The sequence below is a fragment of the Lepeophtheirus salmonis genome, chromosome 7 (genome assembly GCF_016086655.4).
Source record: "Lepeophtheirus salmonis chromosome 7, UVic_Lsal_1.4, whole genome shotgun sequence".
Taxonomy (NCBI): Eukaryota; Metazoa; Arthropoda; class Copepoda; order Siphonostomatoida; family Caligidae; genus Lepeophtheirus; species Lepeophtheirus salmonis.
The window spans coordinates 12,403,114-12,426,808 of record NC_052137.2 but is presented as its reverse complement, the minus strand read 5'-3'; the positions used below and the strand labels follow the sequence as shown (position 1 = coordinate 12,426,808).

Below are 23,695 nucleotides of genomic sequence, written 5' to 3'. Positions count from 1 at the left end.
TCAATATTTCTAGGAATTGCTTTTTTAATTTAATTTATAGATATTCAAATTAAGGGAATGTATATGTATTGTACTTGACGTGAAGAGTTCAAATATGAAGAAATTTTGATAATTAAATCATACTAACCTAGTTATTTTTGAACTTCAAAATAGATAAATAACCATGAATTTCAATACTCTTTTGTTCGGAGAATACTTAGAAACCTATACTTTTATTTATTTATTTTATGATGCATATATTTTGATGCTATATTTTATTAGTTGGTATATTTTGATTCTAAATAAATAATAAGAGAAAATAAATATCACAATCCAGAATAATTTATGAACAAAAATTTTGTTTCATTGAATTATAAAAATATTTCAATTACATTTGAATCAATTAAAGAGCTTTAAGCTTTTCTTTCAGTAATTCTTTCTTATAATTTATTTAATTTTAGACAATTATAGAGGTCTTGCTTGGAGTCATTGTTTGACATCTCTCTCCTGCTAGCCTCCTGACTCCGGATTACTCCTTCTCTCTTTTCTTGTGAAAAATACTGTCAATAATCCTCTATGACCATTTTAAAAACCCTCTCACAACTTTGTATATGGCATGGCCATTTCAACACTTTCATTCATTTGGGTTTGGATATAGTTCTTCAACTCGGAAGTTGTTATGGATAAGTTAAGAGATGACTATGACACTCCTTCTGGCCAATGACTCAGGTCAATGATGCTAGAAGCTCCACTGTTTATTGGAGGAGTTTTTATGATGCTAACAGATAGGCTACCCGGTTGTCCATTTGATCCCTTCTCTCCCCTGATTACCAGGATTCGTTCTACCCTCTATGATAATTTCCTTCGGGTCATCAAAGCAAACTAGAATTTGTAAAATCACTTCACTGTCAGCATACCGAGCAGATTTTTTCACTGTTGGCATCACGAGTTCATGCCCTATTTTTTCTGGGACTGGAGACTATTAAGTTGAAATATGACGTCCCTTGGCAATTCTATGCAACAGAACTTCACCTTGGTATTGAACCAAGATGGATTATACAAACGAATTATAAACTTAACTATAAATTGCATAATTTTTTTAGATTTTTCTCCAATAGTACATTTTTTTATTTCCAGAATCTTAAAAGTATGTTAGCAGTGGTGAGCCTGCAACAATGGTAAACAGGTCCAATCTCCAAAAAAACCATCCTTACAGGAAAAAATCCTTTCCTAATAGCACACAATATCAAATAACCGTAATGTTAATCTGTAGGCAAATATTAATTAAACTCATCACAAAGTTTGACTAGTGGTGGAACAATAGCGATTAGCAAAAAGTTTAAATATATATCTAAGCCTGTACCCAAGTCTAGCAGCTTTCCTATTGGTCCATATAATCTATTATCTGAGAGAGTTGGGACATCAAGCCCAAGAATTAGACGGCATACTATAAATTCATAAGTATACAGACTAGAGTGCATCAAACGCCCTTATATTCTTTGATTTTCTTGTCTATTCTCCTAAATGTGTGACTAACTTAATGAAAAAAACATCAGTTCTTCTGAAAGCGACTTTGAGTCTATTGGGAGGTTGAATAGGATCGATGAAATCACCAAATAAAAGAAACGTGATACCACAGATTAACATATAGAACATACTCTTGAATTCTTAAACAAATGATAGCGGAAGCAATCGGTAGTAATTCTATGTTTCGATACAACAGCTTGGAATACTGGACATATTACAGCTGCTTGTATTTCTATTCAAAATAAACTTGACCGAGCACTCTTGGGGTCAGCTTGTCATCATCATGTTGGAGAATAATTTTAAATAATGTCTTTCAATGTCTTGAAATGGAGTCCTCAAAGTCAACTGAAGTCTTTTTATTTAAAAGGCTCCAAAAGAATTGGTGGCTCACAACTCAATTTGCTTGTTTTGCTCCTTGATTGGATTTGTGGTTATTCTCTGCTAGAATACAAAAAAGTAAATTGTCCTATTTCAATAAATGCTTTGAAAGTTTTTCATAGACATTTATGGTACTTAACACCGGAAGTGGCTGTTATGGTATATTTTTTTTTGCGGTAAAGTACCAATTTTAGAACGTCAGGCACTTACAGATGCTTTAATAGCTATTAAGCCAGTAAAATTGCCGTGTGCTCCAATTCACAGATATGGGTTTGACCTTTTTTTCTGAAGATAATGTCAAAAAAAAACAAAAAACATTAGCCAATTTAATGAGCGTGAACTCTTGGTTTACCACAAATCTTATAGATTTAAATATAAGTTTTTTTTAAAGAAAATATAGAAACATGGGAGAAGAACAAAGATTTCAAGATGTTTAAGAAAAATTCTTGAAAGCCTCAACGTTATTAATGATTCAACAGAAAGAGCTATCAAGCTTGCTGTAGATTTTCTTCTATCTTCCAAAAAAGAAAAATAGTATCAAAATGTTTTGCAGGTTGTAGATCAAAATAGGAAAGTAATTCCAAATTTAGGAAATCCATCAAAATAATACTTAAGTACACTTATATATAGTATTATAATAGATTTTCTTTTTTCTAATTTAGTGTTTAGAAATTATGAATGTAGTTAATTCTTGTTTGTAGAATATATTATTTTTATAAGAAAATATGTAAAAAATTTGTATCATAAATAAACTAAGATTATAAAACCTATGCATTTTCGTTTTTATAGCATTATTTTTTTTTTTGTAAATATGTTTGGTAAGAGAGACAAGCATTTTTACCAAACCAAAAAACTTTAAGGGCTGGGCGGTCCCCCAGGATGCCCTCTGATTGCATTGAATTTATGCATACATGTTTCCATGATCAGGTTTCATATTTGAAAGAATAGACAATGAAATGCACTGAAAAATTAGAGATTAGAGTTTAATGCACCCTAATGCAGACTACACACAAATCAGACCAGTTATCTCTCAAACTTAATTTCAAGTTTTGGGATAACTCACATCAGTGTTCACATTTGTTGAGTCCCCTGTTTACATCAAACCCCCTCTCCTTTAACCATTTAAAAATAAACTTTGTAATTTGTGTAGAGTGTGATTCTTCCTTCTTTACTTTCTCTGGTATAAAGTGGAACTAGTGAATACTCCCAGGCTCAATAAAACCCCTATAGTGCTCTTGCTTGATCCAAACCATAAATGATTGCTTCCATCACCACATTAGTCAAGTGGATTATTCTATCAAAGATAATGCAGGAGATTTGCTCCTCCTCTCTTACCTCTTCTCAAACTCGTATCTCATCTCTTTCATCAACTTCTCCTGCACTCTTCTTTTTTTTAATATTGGTCAATGATTTACGTTAACATTTTATTAAATTAAATCATGACTCTGTTATTATGTGTGTTAACTAATATAAAGTCAAAATAAACGATGTAGAAATAGGTTTTGGATAAAGATATATAAAATATTTACAAGTTAACTTAATCTACCAATTGGGCTCAATTATGATTTTTATATCTACACTATGTATATCCTCATCAAATCGTAAATTTACTTCACTTAATGTTAAATTATGAAAAAAATTTCTTCATATTTGAACTCCTCCCATCAAGATCAGTACATATACATTCCCTTATTATCAATATTTATAAATTACATTAAGAAAGCCAGCACTGGAAAATATATAAAAAACCATATTGTCTCTCATTTTCAATATGAAATTGATGTAGCTTCAGGTTATTTATCTTTTTGAAAATTACATTTTTTTGAAATCTACTTAGTAACCCACTACCCAGGGTCACTGATATTCCATTCACTTCATAATAGGGGATTTCTGGGGATCAATACGTGTATAAAACATAGTTTAATCAAGATGAGCCATTTGGGTATTTAAAAAAAGGTACTTAAAGTCAAATAAAGTCTGAAAACTTAAAAAAAAACGATGTTGGGGTGAGGATCAGTTTAGCTGTCATTATGTTACATTAGAACAGCTAAAAGCATCAGTGACGAGGGGAAGAATGAAGTAAAAAAGGATATAGGTAAGAATTAATCTGATCTCGATTCTCAATTCTACTCTGAGTCGCCCAAGGGCTTACAATTATAACTCTGTATTAATTCTTCGGGATTACTCTCCGTCCTTAATGAGCACACACAGCAAGACTACAAAAAGAGTTAGGTGCACCCTTATTGTGTCAACTTCCATTGTAAGATAAAAGGAAACGAAAATGAAGACACACCAGTTATTTTGTTCTCGTCCTTGGACATTCTTAGTTATGAGACGACATACTCCACCATTTGAACCACACTGGGGTAATGTACAATTCTCAGGCACTGAGGCAATCTTTTGCTGATATTAAAAAATAAGTTTTAGTTATGATTGTGTAACAATTGGAGTTATTACGTTATCTATGAACATTTGACCCATAGGTCCTTACTTGAATATATAAAAATATTCACAGGTGTTCATAGTTTTTTGAATACACTTTATACTAGTCTTTTAGGATAATAAAAAAAAATTATACGGGTTTTGGTATCAAAATTAGTATTGGTATTTCAAAAATTAAAAAAACTAAAAATATATCAATATAACGTAAAGGAAATTCACTTACAGACAGGATATACAGAGGGATTTTAGTTTGGAGTGATGGGAATGGGATAGCTTGGAAATTTAATGACTTGATAAAAGACAATCTTTATTCTTAATTTTGTTTATTAATGACAATGTGCAGGTCAGAAATTTGGAGGGTTACCTCATTGCCGAACAATTTTTTAAAGACAGAACGTCACTGAAAGTACCAGTTATAATATAATTATTGCATAGTACATTTATAATTGTGTCACCACTCCGGAACCCCCTGATATATCGAACAAAACTACTTGATACTTTAAATATTTTGTCTCATTACAGTTTTGATTTAAAAATACCAATCATTTCATGTTGAAGGATGCCCGCTATCCAAAAAGAGTCATACAATGTGTTTACTACATATATCACGTCAATCCGTAGCTGCTACAACATACATACCTACCAATAAAAATTACAAATGATTACTAGTATTATCAATTTGTTTGTTCGATGAAAACCTTTTGCAATAAAGACTTACATTTTATTATAAACTATAATTTGTTGAAATACATTACATTCAAATAAAAGGAGTTGCCTTATTTCAACAATATCCATGACTATTATTATATTTATGATTTTTTATATTTTGCATTTATACTTCTCATTATATAGAAATTATGCACGTGCAAATACCTACTTTTCAAGTCTATGTTTTTTTTTGTTTGTTTAATTAATGACTCGTTATTTTTTTTTCTTTATTTTTCACAGTATCAAAACACAAAAAAATGTATATTGCCTTTTTTAGCCATTTAAGCTTGAGGGGAGCATGACAAAATGATAAATGTCCTTGCCTTTCTTTTTTAATCTTACCTGTAAATAATATAAATATGGTTCAATCCATGATAAATTATCACGAGGAAAGTCGTTTGACTAAAATTTGCAATGTAGTATTTTTGACGGTGAATCAGCTGAAAAAGGAAATTTCAGATCCGTATTGCAATCAAACTCAATGTTTGAGGCCTTCAAAATGAAGAAATTGGCAATTTGATGAATATTTGTTAAGCTTACTTAAATTTATATAATATTTTTTTGTACAATTATTATATTTTCATATAAGAGAATAAGTTTGATTAAACATTTTCTTTTTTTGTAACTATATAAATGAACTTCTGATTTTCAAATATCACACCCTTATTTCTAATTTTATGAGTTTTCAATTCTACAGTTTTTTTCTTCATCTTTAAGGCCTCAAAACTTAAAGTTGTATTGAATCACATATAAAAGAATTATTTTTGAGCTGGTTTTCTATTAATAATACCACATATCAAATTTTAGTCAAATCTGTTTCCCCCCCGAACATTTCTCATTGATATTTACAAAACATAAAAATGGTATAATATGAATTCCTACGATAAATTGCATTATCTGCATACATAAAATAAAGTTTCTGTCTGTGATTCCTTTATATGGTGACAACACCGTTGAACCTAGGAGGCTGAAATTTTGCATGGTTGACTCTTTTGGATCTGGTTAGGCTAAGATGGGGGTGTCGATTTTTTTTTTTTTTTTTTGGGGGGGGGGCTTATGAAGACTACATAGAGGCAACATTGAATACAAAAACAAGTATACGAATAAAAACATTTTATTCCAAATGAAAAAAATTATGAGTAAAAAGAAAAATCGGTGAAAATTACACTTTTTTTTCCGGTCAAAAAAATTGATTTCCATAGAAATATTGGATTCTTAGATATAATAAACTTTGAAAAAATATGTCTGGAATATTTTTGATTAATTTTTCAAATTTTTTCATTTTGTATATAAAATTTTAAACTATAATATTACATTGATCATTTTTAGTTCCCGGAACATTTTATTTCGTACTTTTTTCAAAATTTGCAATAATGAAGCAGGTATCGAAGCTTATTTTTTTCACGAAATTATCCATAACTTTTTTGTTTTTTCCAGTATGAAAAAATCCGGGTAGGTTTTTGTTTCTCTTTACAATTACAATAAATTGTATTTTTTATCTTTTTTGGAAAATTCGTTTTAAAGGTTCTTGGCAATTTTCTTTGAAAATTTCGATTAGGGAACTTTTTGATAAAAATTAAAGATTGACATAGCATCTCGACAAATATTTTCATGTATATTTGTTTGTATGTTATTTAACGTTTATAAGACTTTTTTATATTCCTAATAATACACGCATATTATAAATTATGATGTTCGTCCACACCGAAGGGGTTAAAACGTTAAGTAGTAATATAATTTATCATTTACATCGTGAATGTGATTTTCTGCTCCCTCCTTGGCCTGAGCAACGCCGGGTAACATTTTGTTACTACTAACATAAATTAGCATTTTAGGTTAAGATTAGCCCTCCTTGCCAAAACCTGCGACTAAAAATTTCTAAACAACTTAATTATTTTGGCTGATGAACACGGTTCACCTGGAAGACTGCTCTATCAAATCCATTAAAGTTGATGTTAGGGGTTACTGATATTAAACGCTGCATAACTCGCAGTTTTCATAATTAACCCATTGCCGGCGATAATTATTTTTAGTACAGTAATTTGGGGGTACAGCTTATCTATTGATGACTCAAATTAGAGAAATAAATCTATAAAAAAAATCACAAAAAGTTCCTTGGAACCCCGATAGGAGCCAGTTAATTTATTTATCAATCGCCAGTATCAGTAGCATTTTGATGTAATAAGATAAATATGATTTGGAGACATATTTGAGATATATAATCCGATATTTTACAAATGATTAGATGTAACCGTAACACTCTTAGTAGTTATTTTGTTTTGCCACACTTGGGTGGTTTTATTTGCCAAAATACTCATATAAAAAGGATAGACCCAAAAAAATATATATTCAATTATACATTTAATAAGCAAAATAAGATTTGTTCTAAGTTTTGTTAAATTTTATATTTAGGCGAGAAAAGTAAAAACATAATACATCAAAAATCATTTATTATTGAAATTTAATATGTACCCTTTATATTTTACGAGATATTCGCCTTTTCTTGGAAGTCATAATTTTAAACCAAACAACCCTCTCCATTTCATGGTGGATCAATCATGCTTTCGGGCTGTTTTTCTTCCAAAGGTACTGGAAGGCATGCCAAAATGAATGAAAAAAGAGGATTATGTCAATATTTTAGACGAAAATTTGAAATCCTCATCAAAAAGTTTAGGCCTTGGTCGTAAGATGTTATTCCAACAAGAATATTACTCAAAACATTCCGGCAAATTTGCATCCTAGTAGCTTCAAAAGGTTCTTTTTTCAAAGGTTTTAGAATGGCCTTCACTCAATCCAGACCTCAATCCTTTTGAAAATCTTTGGGAAGAGTAAAAAAATGAGTTCATGCCAGAAAACACAAAAATATCTAAGAACTCGAATCATTTAGTATTGAAGAGTGGCAAAATATTCTTTATACAGCTAGTTTAAACTGAATTTTTTAATTATAATAAAAGATTTGTTGAAGTTTCACTATTAATTAAAGGGGTGCCAATACTTTTGCCATGATTTTTTTTTTTTAAATTATTGCCTCTAAATAAAATATATAATTTTTTCTGTTTATCGAAATAGACAAAGTTTATATCATAAATTATCAATGAACATTTTTTATTATTATCATTTTATCTATCGTGATTTTTTTATTTATTTTTTGGTTATAATAATACAGTATCTAAGTAAAGATGTGGGGTGTCAATACTTATGGCATGACTGTATATACCGATTTAAATTATTAAAGGAAGTTTTTAGTGAGAGAAACTCTTCTCACGATATCATTTATATACATATACAAAGGTGAAAATCCAGTATGGAATGGCATGTTAAAAAAAAAGAAACCAAAAATCAATATTGTAACCCTGACAATTTGAAGATTGTTTTGGAGGAGAGAAAGAATAACCCTCATTAAGTTTGATTACATCAGCTACAATCAGCCGTGACAAGAGAGGAACAGGAAAAGGATATAAACAAGGAAATTTGCTAGAATTAATCCAATGTCGATCCCCAATTCTCTCTGAGTCCAACAAGGAGTTTACAATTATTACTCCGCAACAAATCTTCAAGGATACGCTCCGTCGTTTATAAGCACACACAAACGTTCAACCAGGTTTTGAATATAATTGAATCTATTTAGAAAAGGATGTTCACCACTCAGGAATTAAATAATAATGACAACTGCTAAGGAAAATAAAATTCGTTCTTTATATAGTATAAATTTCACATTAACGGGTCAGCTAAAAAACATACCAGATTTACATGAGTGTATATATAAATACACTTAGACGTGTATAGTGCACACGCACGATAGATGTAGTCACTCACCTTTACACCATATAGCGTCAACAGATCCCACTAATAAAACGCAATTACTAAAACAATTTATTGGGAAAGTAATTGATTTCTTTTTTCAACACGTATTATTATGATTGATTATATCACTCTAAACACTAACGTGGTAAATATTCATTAAGGGAGTTCTTTTCTTGTGTGAAAGTATACATTTTTGCAAAAGCCACAGTAATCATGTCTATTTATTATGATTTCAAACTACTCGAAAGCCATCAAAGAAATGACAAAATGGAATAATCCAAATAATACATAATGAGGAGTTTGACTTGTTATATGACTCTGACGAAGAATTTTTTTTTAGAAAGATATCCCTGTATCTAATTCAAAGGATTTAATCCATTAAGATGAGCAAAGAAAAATATACCTTCAATTCCCTGAACATTAATTAAAATTCGCTTATACCTTTATTAAAATATTTGTAAATGCATACTAAAATATTCAATAAAGAAGCAACTAAGAATAAATATTTAGTAAAATAATTTGAATAAAACTCATTAAATACTTAAATTTTTTTGAGTTTTTCAGTTGATGAAAACAAATTTTATGAAACACCTTTTTAGAAAGTATTTCCTTAGACAAAAAAACATAATAGCTTAACCTAATTACAAGAAATCATTCTACGAAATTTTGTGAAAAAATGGTAGTTAAATGACAAAAAGATATGTTTGTGATTTTTTCGAAAATTCAATAATTAGGCAGTGGATAAGTAAACAATTTATTTCCCATAGATAAGATGTTTTATCAAATGTGGGCAGTATAGCTGTTTGCTGTATGGAAAGGATTTTTTTAAAAATTGATTTTCTGTAATGTTGATGAAATAATGTATAACTACAAATGGTTACAATTAAATTTATTTGATAAAAATTAACAAAAACGTCACGTATAAATTTCTTTAAAGATCATTGATATGAATTTACTAAAAAATATTGAATTGATATTTTAAAACGTAGTTTTTTAGGTTTTTGCTTACCGATAAATAAATTCATTTTCAATTTGGTAGTTCCATAAGAAGATGCCCAAATATTGGGGAACCCCTAATCCCCGTTCCCCCTTTGTTCCTTCACATCTGTATTGCATAAGATTTTTTTTCAGTTATACAGCATATGATAGTAGATATTTACTCGTATATTTCTTTAAGGTGATAGTGATAAAAAATGGGTTAGTAATCTCTTATAGACAGTACGTATTGAGTTGATCAAAAATATAAGTATGATACCTTCTTAATCTCCTTGTGTTAGATATTTAAATCATTCAAAGATTTATACAGATCCTGTTGTGTAAAAATATATCTCATTTTTCATTTCATTTTTTTTTCTCCAATATTCTTAGGGGCAAAATCTTAATCATATACGAGACAATGTATATCGGGATTTGTCTACGAAAATATTTTTTGCTCAAACACTACATTAGACTTATCCAAAAATAGATAAGGGATATGATATTGTTAAAATATTCTTTCCCTAATGCACATATATTATGTGTGCTGTGTACAAGTTGTAACTTGTATAAGCTGATTGTACACGTTACAATAAAAAATAAGGAACTAAGAGTTCATAGGATAAGGATAATGTAATAGTTGAATATCTCGTAAATGGTCGATATATTTGTTTTGTAATTTTTTAACTTCATTATTCAAAAATAACTCCTTCATATGTATGCTGTAGCTCATTATAAAGTAATAATTTCCATTGTTAAAGTGCTTGTAAATACATAATAAATAAATAATATTAATAGATTAAAAATGAAATGATAATATCGATTAATATTTTGCCATTAAAATGACTGCTTAAATATGGTAATTAGAAAACGTAAAATTATGAAACTTTCAACTGTTGATCATTTTACCCTTGCTCTATTATGTTTGCAAATGTTAATATACGGAACTTAAATTACATAAATAGTAAATATAGCCTTACTATTAAATTAGGAATAGTCCAGCTCTTGGAATTAATGACGTAAACTTTTGACTAAATTAGAACTTATTTTCTTAATTTTATATATTTTAAACTATCGGCAGTACCAGCATTGACCCAACTAATTAGGTGTCGGCTAAAAGACAAATTTTACTTTAATAATATAGAAAATAACTCTACAAGAAATCTCAGTGTTACTCTCTGTTTTTCATGAGCACACTCACACATCATATCAACTCATGTGTGGTCTCTCCTCAAAGTATATATATGATATACATCAAAAGCATTATCTACAGTGTACCCTCTATACACACTCGATACTATATGCTCAACGACTGTGAGAGATTGTGGCATTTAAAAGATGATACCATTAAGAATAATAAAAAGTAAATTAATTTTTTTTTTCTTTTGATGAAATTTGAACTTAAAAAAGCAGAACGCATTGCTTTTAATATGATGACTTTGGATTTATTATTTAATTATCGTTCATACGGATCTGATTTTTTCATATCGGTAGATCTTAATCATCTGCTGTCTTTTACATTATGCCTTCAATTTTTTTTTATAGTTGTATGAAGTTATTGGCAAGGACAAAAACATTATACAATAACTAAAGACAAAAATTAATCAGCATAAATTACTTTTTATAATTGTTGACGCAAGTAAAACTTGCAGTTTCTGGAGAGCTTAAATTTTGCATTCAGGACTATGAATAACCAAAATTTCAGATTTCTAAAAGATGGCAATTACATATTTTAGAAATAATATTTCGATTCATATAATTGTAAAAAAAAGAGAATTAAAAAATTTCATTCTGCCCATCAGCAAATGAGTCAGAAATTTGAGGAAATTTAAATTTTTATAATCACATACAGACCACATAACTTTAAAGATATATTTCAACATTTCTTCAAAAAAAAATTATTTTACTTTAAAAATTATGCTTTAAGCTAATAACTTCCTATTTTAACGTAATGCATCTTTACAGAGTTTAAAAACTTATTAATTAAAATATTCTTTTGTTTAATAAAGAGTTATGTTGTGCATTAGATGAAATTTTTAGTAACAATTTGTAGAATATATTAATGAAAAAAAGTTTGTCTGTGGAGGCCTCATCTTTGAGTATGCACTTAATGTTTAGGAACAGTTTGTCTTTTCGATCTAAGAAATTACAATATATGGCAACGAGCGTGTGAAGCTAAAGCTCAGCGTGTCATTATTTAAAAAAATTAGTACGTATTTATACTATGAAAGCAAGGTTTGTATGTCTTTTTGTTTGCTTGTCGACGCTTAATAACTCCAAGCGATACCAGGTACTACCACTAATAAATGAAAAAATATAAACAAATCTACAGAAACAAATACATTTACTACTTGTAAAATGATTGTTAGTATCTATGATTATTAGTAAGAAATTTTTCTTGTTACAATACAGTAAAGATATAGAAGGTCATAAGAATGATGAAGATTTGTACTTTTAAATTAAATTATCTAATAAATATATTCTTATATGACTCTGTTTTTATATTGTGAAATTTTATGCAATGAATTAGTGTATCAACTAACAACCTTATTCCTCCGGAGACATTGTTAATTTATATCATTGTGTTACACCAAGTATGTACAATCCGCTTCTATTGGCTATTTTGTGACCCATGAATGGTTTATATGTAGCTTACTTAAATTATAATTAATTGTGAAATTCTTTCATTATATTTTCAACTACTTAAATAATAATGTGAAATGCAAAAAAAACAAAAAAACTTCTCTATCGTATTTTGTTTTTTATTTTTTATTAAAAATTTAGTGTACTTTATATTAAGCTTTTCAAAAGTTTTTGTGTATAAGTACTTTCGAGTTAGAAGATTCGAGAGTTCTAGTATATACTTTCTTGAAGTCTGTAACCGAAGATTTTTATTATAAATAAAACATTATATAGTGATTCATAAAAGGTGAATATGAATTTGTAATAAATTTTCAAAGTGTTTTTATGTAATCAATCGATTTTTTTATTTATTTCTCCATCCCCCTTCTTATGAGTGTTGCAAGCATTGATCAGCCTATTTTAAATAGCTCTTGTGAATAAGTAAACAATTGGAGAACTAACAACTGATTTTAGGGCTTTAAAAGAAAATGAATTACTGTGAAATAGCGTATACAAATGTATATTTTTTTATTTATATAAATTAACAAATAATTATTCATCTCTGGAATTATTATGTATGTAATGTCGAAAATTTTGCAATTTTCCTTCAATAGTTATTAATACTTTCCATATAAAAACTATGTGATGGAACCTCAATCAAATCATTGTTACTTTTGAATTTTAGATATAACTCTAGTATTAACAATTATATATTCTCATTTTTGCTTGCTTATAATTCAACTTGTACATGATATAATCTGTAAAACAGATATTTTCCACATTTTCCAACTGAAGTCACACTTTTGATTGTCAAAACCTTTTTGAGACACACCTTACCAAATAATTGAGTTCAAACCTATCATACTAATGCAATAAATGATTAACTGGGCTGTGATACAGTTAGCTGTAATGACTAAAATATATTTTTTGGTGACCATCTTGGATTTGCCTCATGGAAATAACAACATCAAGTTGTGGTGGGATAGGTGAGAGGTGGATACGTTGAGTAACATTCAAAGTTGCTTGCAGTTTGTTCCATGACTTTAAATTTATGACAGTTACAATGGAAATTCCTGACTCACATAAATAGGCTGTATTTAAAGGCAACATAAAAATGAATAATATCTGTTCACTTAGCTATATAATAAAAATGGCAATCTATTAGAACTACCTCCGCACAACACCGGCTGAGTTTACATTCTGTCAAAAATTAAATAAAACACAAATTTATCATTTAATCATAAAAAACTATTTTTTTCGCCTTCAAAGTAATCTCCATATGATACAATACCTATATTTCCAAAAGTTTTTTCCAGTCTTCGAAGCATTTTTATAGGCACTTTTTGCATGGCCTTTAGCTCTTTCCACAAATTTTGTTTTATGGATCCAATAGACTCAAAATGGATTCCATGGAGTGACTATTTAAGTTTGAGGAACAAAAAAAGTCACACGGAGCTAAATCAGGTGAATATGGAGGTTGATCGATGGTGTTTATTGCATGTTTGGCTTTGAATTTGCTCACAATCGTGACTCTGTGAAGATGGCACGTTATTGTGCTGTAAAATCCACGAGTTCTTCTTGCATAATTCTGGCCGTTTTATATGGATTTATACACGCAAATGCCTTAGTTTGCCCCGATAGTGGTCCTTTATTGAACGTTTGTCCCTTTGGAATGAATTTATGATGCACCAGACTGCACATATAAAAGAAAGCAATGTCCAGAACTGAGGTTGTCTTCGACAATCTCACGGTCCTCCTTGAACTATTTGTACCAGCTTGTTTACCAAAAACTTTTTTTAACATTTTCAAGGCGTCAGCACATGAAATTTCGTTTGCAACACAAAGTTTAAGACAAATTCTTTGTTCAATAATTTCGTTCATTGTAAAAATCATTGAGCATTTTTGAGGTAGGCTGACTTATCCAGTTGTTGCAAGGAAACTAGTCCATAGATCGCACTCAAACTCGGCATCATAATGAAAGACAGTGCTGCAAACCAAGAAAAATAATTTTATATGTCCCTTTAGAGCTGGCAACTTAAATTTACATTTTTTTTACTTTTTTGACAGAATGTATGTTGCATTGTGTATACATGTACTTACAAAATGGTAAAGACATAATATACCTTATAGTATTGGTATTGCATATTTATCTGTACCATAAGGTATGTAGACAAACAAAAAAGAACCATTCACAATTTTTTCGATTTGTCATACATCCAAACCTTCATTCAAAACGTCTATTGTTGAAGACTTTGTAATTTCTTACAACTTTTGATGCTCCTTTATGACATTTGGGGGGGGCCTTCAAAGGTACGTAAGACAAAAAAAAAATCTTCTCTTGATGTTTAAAATGTCAAAAACCTAAAAAAAAATAACTTTACGTCCTAGGAATTTGCTGCTCCCACTTTTTGGAGGAGGTGTCATGTCCATTATAATTATTATTTATTTATTGGTTCATTTATCATGCATATAAAATATATACGTCATAAATCCTTTTTATAAATGTAATTTGGTTAATATTAATGAGCCTATTTCATTAATGAGACAAATTGTTCTTTAATAGGTGTAAAAGGAGGGGGAATGGGCATTTTTTGTGAATGAGTGATGAACAAACAAACTAAGGTTCTTACATATTCTTAATTTCAAGATTTTTTTATAAGAACCTAATAGTTATTTAAAACGAACAACTACGAGTAAATATAGCTTATTAATAAATATTAGGTTCTTGTGAAAAACATAACTCTCAATATATTTAGAAAATATAAGGGGAAAAATTAGAGGTGTTTGGACTCCCTCAGATAAATATGTTCCTATCAAACAATACTCCTTGTGAGCCAGGTAAAGATTAAAAACATACTGATTAAATTTTAAGACTCATTATACTCCTTTAAAGCGAATATCAAGTAGACTGGTGAAATCAGTGTTATAAATCCCTTTTGTTGGTCGTATATATCGTCAACCTGTGCTTCATTAAATCCATCTTACCTTTCCCAACTAGTAGTTTTGCTTTAATTTGAGTCATGCCCTGGCTCCCTTTTTGCCTTTTCCCCTTCTTCTTTCCTAAATTACTCAGACCTCCAATGTTGAGATAGATAATATAAGACTTTTCTTCTATTATCTGAAAAACTTTGACTATTTTCTTCCATCCTTGTTTTTTTCTAAACCAACAGAGTAATTGGTCAACTCCAAATTACTTTTTCCTGGATTGTCCTTACTATTATTAACAACTACTTGGACTTGCACTCAAGTTTCTGAAATACTACTTCTTATTAGTACTTGGATCTTGTTCCCAAATAATTCAGCATTAGTACCCTCAGTTGCTTCAGTGCTTTCTCTTCCGAATCTTTCTCTCACATCTTTTTAAATCACTTTCTTCGTTGTTCGAATACATTTGTCCTTTTTGCAAGTCCCCTGACCGTTACTGAACTTTTATTTTGTCGGTTAAAAGTGGGATACTACCACATTCATTAACTTGCTTTATCCTCTTACAGCTTCGATACTGCCAAATATTTGCTTCTTTCACGTCGTAACACGAAAAAATTAGGTGGAATGAATAAAGAAAAATCTTCCGGGCTTCTGTGAACTGATGTCTCTAAATCTTCAATGTTCTTATCATAAAAGTAAAATTTGAAGTTGCCATCCTTTCCAACTCCTCTTCCTTTTCGATGAGCCATAGTACGTTGGATCCCCTAATTTCAGGAATTGATTGAGAATATTCACATACAAATAATAAGTAAATGTCTAACTCGTTATACATATTTTTGATTGCTCATGTTTATATTTTGTCACGCAAATTCTCAATTACATGTAATTAATCCCAGTTGCAGAGTTTTCTCTCCTCCTTGGTGTACATTTAAAGAGTTAAAAAATGAAATATGAAGAGGGATCACTCAAAGAAAAGATCTATCAATGAAAGAAATTATATGTAGTTTTTTTTTTTTTTTTTTTTTTGTGGATGACTTTAAAATCATAACTTGAGTTATGTTATTGTTTTTTGTTAATTCTTTAAAGTAAGGAGAGAAGAGAAAGAGTTGGAGAAAGAGAGAGAGAGAGAGACGACGTGGAAAAATGAATTTTTGTTTAGTTACGATGGTTTCTCTAGTGTGTATTGAAGAAGGAAGGACGGAAGGTTGTGTTTTTCTCCTCTTATTATTAGCTGTAGTCTTAGACGTAGTCAAGTAGAATTGAGCTCTAAATCAATCATGAATAATTTTCTCTTGGAGATGTGCTATAATAATTGAGTGTACATAGACTTAACGACAATAAGGACTATTATACATAGTACGACAAACAGGCGTAGAAGAAGACTGGGCGAAACAAAGACAGAATCTCTCAATCCTACTAATATGTACAATACATAGAGAAGGGAGGAACAACGATATTGTAATAATAATAATAATAATAAAAACAACAGAACATACATCAACAAACAAGAAAATCAAAGGGAAGTAATAGCCAATAGGAGGATGCAGAGTGTTTGTGAGCACAATTTATACATTTGTCGTTGTAGTCCTCCTTCTCATCCCTCAGATTCATTAGAGCGACGAAGATCCCCGCGTATACCCGTGTATGTGAGTCAAACTTCTGTAGCTGTCATGACATCCCCCACACTCACCACACAAACACTCCCGCTTCGACATTCATGTAGTCGTAGACGCTGTGCAGATGACTCCTTACCAACCGTGTCTTACTACGGAGAAATCCTACCCTCATCATCCTCTGCAACCTCTCCGCTCAACAATCCTATCAAGCTTCGTTTTCCACGTAATAACTCCTCTCGGACACATCACGTTGAGGTGGAGAGGCGGAGAAGCTGCTTGGAAAAAACAGTGTTTTTACTTCTTCTTACGGCTCTTTTGGTCGTAGGCTTCATTGCCTGTCTTGTCTCTTTTCTACATTTTGGAGGATCCCCTCGGAATATCGGATTGAGTTTGGGTGATACAACGGCAAGCACTACAAAGCTGACTACATCCCTCTCTTCAAATGACGTATGTTGAATCTTTTTTTACTTAAATAAAAAAATATACAGTAGATGGTAAAGCAGTATTTGCTTTGTGCATTATTGGATCATCTGTGTATTGTAGATGCTCAAATAACATGTAAAGTGAAGAAGAGGGGGAAAAAACACACACACACAAGAGTAACCACAAAAATTAAATAACTTGATTCAATGAACAAAAAAAACATCATTTGAAAAAAAACAATAATACAAAAATAGTCCAATAATTCTTCATTAAAAACTACTAAATATTGGTTTGCATAGGATAAAAACATGTATCATTAAAAACAGCATTGATTTTTTTATAGATTATTTGTTACTATGCCTCAGGGATAAGCCTCCCCCCGTCACCCTCTTTTCCTAGAGCATCTGTCTGAAATACAGAAATAATAATATACATAATCATAAAATCATTTATTTACTGACAAAAAACATCAGGATATGAAAAATATTCATTAGTAAAGAAATATTTTTATTGGCTTAATATTTATTATTTACCTAGAGTCCAAAAAAAAGAGCATCATTCAAAAATGTACACTCAATGTATGATATTCTATTCTATATGTTTATATATATCATATAGATCCATGGAACAGAAATACATAATATAGTTTTAATGTCTTTTATCAGTTCCAAATTTCATTTTATAGGTGTATTTTGTGAGCGTTATAAATATATATTTTTAAGAGGAAATGGACTTAGGTACACATATTTATGTTTATACATACTTTGGCACTACTAAAAATCTTGGTATAATATACGAAGATATTTCCATAAAATATTTAACCCAATGAAGTAATAATATCCCTAATTAGTTATTTATGATTTGTTTATATGGAAATCACTTGTCAATCATCAAACCCCGACAATCATAACACTTAATACTCAATATTTCTACAATTATTACTGCTTTAATATTTAATGATATTTTAGCAAAAAAAAAAAATAAAAAAAACCTTCAAAAACTGATAATAAAAACAGAGAGATCAAAATAAACTATTTGTATTAGATTTGTAAAAATATAATCTCTATGTTTGCTAAAAAAATTAAAAAGGTAACGTGAATTTGAAGAAAGTTAGAGAGAAAAACAGCTTAGCTGTCATGATATTTGATTAAATAAGCTACAGGTAGCTATGAAAGAAAGGAGATGAATACAAACCACATTCCTTATCTTGCAAAGTCATAGGCATGAATTACCCAATTGTGGATCCACAATTATACTCAGAGTTCAACAAGAATTAACTCTTATAACTTCCTTACAAATCTTTCATAAACACACCACATAATCTAAACTGGGATGTTCGTTTATAAATAATTAAAACACTATTATAAGAGCTTTGGAAATTAAAAAAAATACTGTTCTTTAGGCTCGAATTTAATATTAAATGAGACATTTTATATGAAAGTATCCTTTAAACACTCTTAATAATGACATAAAGATTAAAATTAACTATTTGAATTAGATTTAAATAATATATCATCTGCCAGTTTGCTTAAAAACCCAAAAATTAAAATGTTAAGACTATCAATTTGAAGAAAATGTTAGAGAGGAGAGCAGCTTAGTTGTAAGGATATTTGATAAGCTTAGATACAGGTAGCTATAAGAAAATAGAAATACCACTCCTTATCTTGCAATTACACAGGCACGAATTACCCTAATTTCGATCCTCAAATATATGCCGAGTCCAACAAGGAATAACCCTTATAACTATCTAACAAATCTTCCGTCTTTCATAAACACTCTCAGCTTATACTTTGATGTTCCCTTCGAAATAATTAAATAACAATGATAAAATTTCTACAAAAAAAAAATACTGTTATTCAGGCTCCAACTAAAAAAAGTTTGCATACGGCATAGGTCATATTTTTTACTAGTCTAATTGGTAGAATTACATGATGGGTGATATATCTATTATTTTGTATCTATATGTGTTTGAGTATAAGTTTCCGAATAATAATTTACAGCTCTTCAAATAGACTCCAAACTTTGTATTATAAATACATCAAATATATAAACTGAAGTATAATTGTTTTTACGGAGGTTTATTTTTTTAAATAACTAAGTTTTTTGAAAGATAATAAATATCTCTACACACAGAAATAATTTCTTGTGTAACATCAAAGACTCTTTTTCCTACTTAATGTATATGTAAGTCGATATATTGAGTTATAACCACACACAGATGGTTGGTCATACATGTGTAAGAAGTAGAAATAGATGATGAATTACGGGGTCATGAAAAAAAATAACTTGACAAATTTTCGTTTAATAACTCCATTTTTTGGCTGAGCGTAATCGGCTTTGCAATCACATAATTTATTGAAAAATTGATATTCAAATATATTATTTGTGAATTTTACGACCCGTGTTATTCCAAGTGAAATCAATAGAAAAAAGACCATTATTCAAGGCACCATCATTGATTTATTTTCAAAAATTTGCACATATTAGGATATTAGGTAAAACCTCAAAACTAAAAAAATTACCCTTTTTTGTCCTCCAGTTCAGCATTTAAAGGCTTCTAAAGATTTGGCCTGAACGCCACTTATCCTATTTTTAAATTGTTGTATTTTGAATGTCTTTAAAGATATCGATCTAATTTAAAAAACAATTTGATATATATTTTTGTTGTATTTTATTGTATAAGCCATAAAAATGAGTTTTCACTCATATCATCGCAAAGTTTCACTCAATTTTTTATATGCTAATTTGTAATATATCATAAACATATACAATAAGTTTTTAGAGAGACATTCAATTCCACTTAATTACTACTTGCTAAAAACTAAGCAAAAAAAAAAAATCAATCAATATACAATGATTTAAATATGGGGAGGTGGCATCAGGGCCGAAACTTTAAAAGCCTCTAAATCCTGAATTTGATGACAAAAAAGACTGAAATTTTGGATTTTCGAGTTTTTAACTAACATTAAGATATGTGTCAAATTTAAATTAAATCGAAGATGGTGCTGTTTTTTAAATAATTGATTTGCTTTGGAGTGACCCATCCCCTACCTGGGGTTATTAATGAGATAAATTTTCTTTTATTGCCAATCTATATGCATCCACGGAATTTTCAAATCCTCAAAATTACTTTCAAATAACAGAATTGGTTCAGAAAGCACACTCTGCAAAATAGGCATAAGACACACTGATACACGGAATTTTTTAATTTCAAAATATTTACAACCAAAATAAGTACATAAAATAAATATATGTTTCTAGAAAATATTCAAAGATATATTTATTTGTAATTTAAAAGTAAATATGTAGTTCCTAGTAATAATGTTTTACGTATATGAAGAAAAATCAGCACACAACGGAAAATTTAAATATTTTAAAAACATTTTTTTTGACAAGGAGATAAATATTTGCCTATATACAATCATATTTTCAAGCAATATTATAAAAAGGATATAATTTAAAGAAGTCGAAAGGTAAAATTGAAATACGTATTTTTAAAAGAAAAACTTATGGTGTTAAAAAAAAAAATTACTTTTGTAAAGAAAACTAAGAACATTATTATTGACTTAAATATATATTTCTTTTGAGAATTATTAAAACAATTTTTAGAAGAAAAAGTAAAAAAATCAATGTATATTTAATGAAATAATGACATTTTGAAAATATAATAAATATTTATAGGGCGAATTTAAATTCTTTGGTTTAAAAAATAAGTGAAATGACACAACTTTCAAGAATAATATTTTTTTTTTCTAAGCCAAATATCGATTTGGTTTTGTTATCATAAAAATTTCGAATTTTTTAAAGCAACGACAACCTATTAAATAATGAAGAAATTTTTTAAAGGAGTACCACCTGCTTTTTCTTTTTTTATTGCTCAATTGTATTTTTTTCAGTAAAAATCCCATTTTAAATAATATTTTAGTGTTAGTGAACAAGTATTACAATACCTTATTATCATTATGTTTTATACTTTCATGTAAAATAGTTTTGAAGAAAATATTATTAAATTTGTAGACTTTGGAAGATAGATCATTTGTAAATTAATAAATTATTATCAGAATAGAAACTTAATAAGAAATTGCCCACTCCTCTTTAATCTCTTTTTTTTTTTCCTTTTTTTTAAATATTCGTTGTTGGAGTTGATAAATATGAACACATGTATATTGTTATTTACTCAGGAACTAATGAAGTACCCTACACAAAAATTAAAATGAGGAAGAAAATGATAATTATTATTACGTATCATAAAACGTAGTTTAGAGTCTCCGTTAATAAGACTTTAATTCATATAAAATATATATTTAAGGGATTTTTATCTTGTATATTTTTATTTTAAACAATGCATTCCATGCTTTTTTCATCTTCCCTAATTTTAATCGATTAGCATGGTCTCGTAATCTTACAATTTCTTGTATAATTTATTAATTTACTTTTATGACAGAATCTTTATTGTGCTATGATTTAGTTTACTGGTAAGTGTTTCAATAAGGTAATGGTAACATTAATTGCTATATTTGTACAAGAGATGTAAATATTGTTGTTTTATCTACATTAAAAAATTTAGGGATTATAGTGACGACTTTAAGATTTATGTTATCTATTAAATACAATTATTTATTGTTTTAACCACAAGATGTAAAAGTATTTTTAATGGAGATACGACTGTATTTAAAACTAAGTAATTTTTATAACTTAGCATATCTCGTGTGGGTTTTTGGCGGGAAGAGAAAGGAAGTTTTATTTTGACTTAGAAGGACAGCAATATAATTTCTTATATTATTGAATACCCTCCAAATGTAATCGAGTTATGAAAGGTTGAAGAAAAGGAGAACTAAATCTCATGTTAAAATCCATTAAGGGAAACAAAAAGTTGAAAATCATTAGTAAAAGTTTGATTATTATTTCATGCCATATGATATTTCTTCATTTCATACATTGACAAATAAATGAAATATGTTTTACTGAATAAAAACAGAAAATGCACAAAAACTGACATTTTCCCCTTCCTTCCCCGTCCTTTCTTTCGATGAATGTACATTAATGTTTTGTATTTTAATGTATAAACGACATGCATAGAAGGCAAAATTGGGTGTGATAGTCATTTTGACTCGTTGAGTATCAAGGTTACTATGTAATATATACATTGTGTATGTACAGATACTCCTATGGTAAAAACAAATAAAATGTAAAATTTATATGTAGCAAAGTAAGCTCAAAGTAAAAAGCTTCAAACTTTTAATGATATTCAAAAAACTAGATGTATCATTAAAGTAAGGGTCAAAGATTATAATCTGTGACCATTATTATACATGATCCTTCATTTTACTGGATTTTTGTTTGATTAAACACATTTTATAGGAAATGTATTCAAGATAACTTATTGTTAAAATATTTTTTATCAGTACTTATTACCTTAAGTGTTCATCTAAATAGTTATTTCATTTCAAAATGTGGCTCTGAATCGAAATTATACTCAAAAAGCGAGATTTTTTAGAAAAGGCCTTAAAGGCCAAACCAACAGCGATTAAAAATTTTAATAGTCATATTCGTTTTCTATGGCTGAAATAACATTAGTAAATGTGGGTTCTTGCCGGCGGGTGAAAATACTGTTCCATTGTGTTTTTATAAAGTAATTGCGATGCAATTTGTTAAGGAGTGTTTAAAACAACGAGTAATTTTTGAAGCATGTCAATGATTGGTTAAGAAGTTTTTTCTCTTGTGTTACAGTACCTACTGACACCTTTAAAACGTTACGATACTAAATTGGTACTAGAACCAATACTTCCATCGCCGCTACTCCATGAAAACGGTTCTATGTAATTTTGACACGACTATTTTTGGCTCTGGTTATTTTAGTGAATGACATATTCATTTTTTTGTATGGTTTTATTTTATATGTTCGAATTTTACCTATATTATTTACTATGGCAATTGTATTTCGACGGTTGAGAGCCATATTGTCGTAAGTTAAATATTTACTTTAAAGTACTAAGTTTGGAAATTCCACTATTTCATTAATAATAATCGTGTTTTCAAAATTTTTACAGTATAATGAATCTGAGAAATTCATTTCATTAGTCTAAATTTTTCTGTTTTTAAATATTAACATAAAATACTAAACTTATAGGATGACATATAGGCAATAACACAAATATTCGTAATTTTTGAGTTACGACAATGAGGCATTTCTTTCTATCGATGCAGTTTTTTTCATTTCTTCAAGCCTCAACTAAGATCATGTCTATGAATAAGATAGGTTCTAACTTTACATTTATTTACATTTCTTTCTATCG

The 23,695-nt window shown here is 29.0% G+C and overlaps 1 protein-coding gene across 1 annotated transcript in view; it reads left to right on the top strand.

Moving 5' to 3' along the window:
* The first annotated feature begins 16,517 nt into the window (after positions 1 to 16,517).
* Positions 16,518 to 23,695, top strand: part of LOC121121796 (endothelin-converting enzyme homolog) — a 164,296-nt gene continuing 157,118 nt past the window's right edge. The window contains exon 1 of the mRNA XM_040716769.2: positions 16,518 to 17,423. Coding sequence (XP_040572703.1) covers positions 16,902 to 17,423 — 522 coding nt within the window. The 5' untranslated portion in view covers positions 16,518 to 16,901. The remainder of the gene's footprint in view (positions 17,424 to 23,695) is intronic.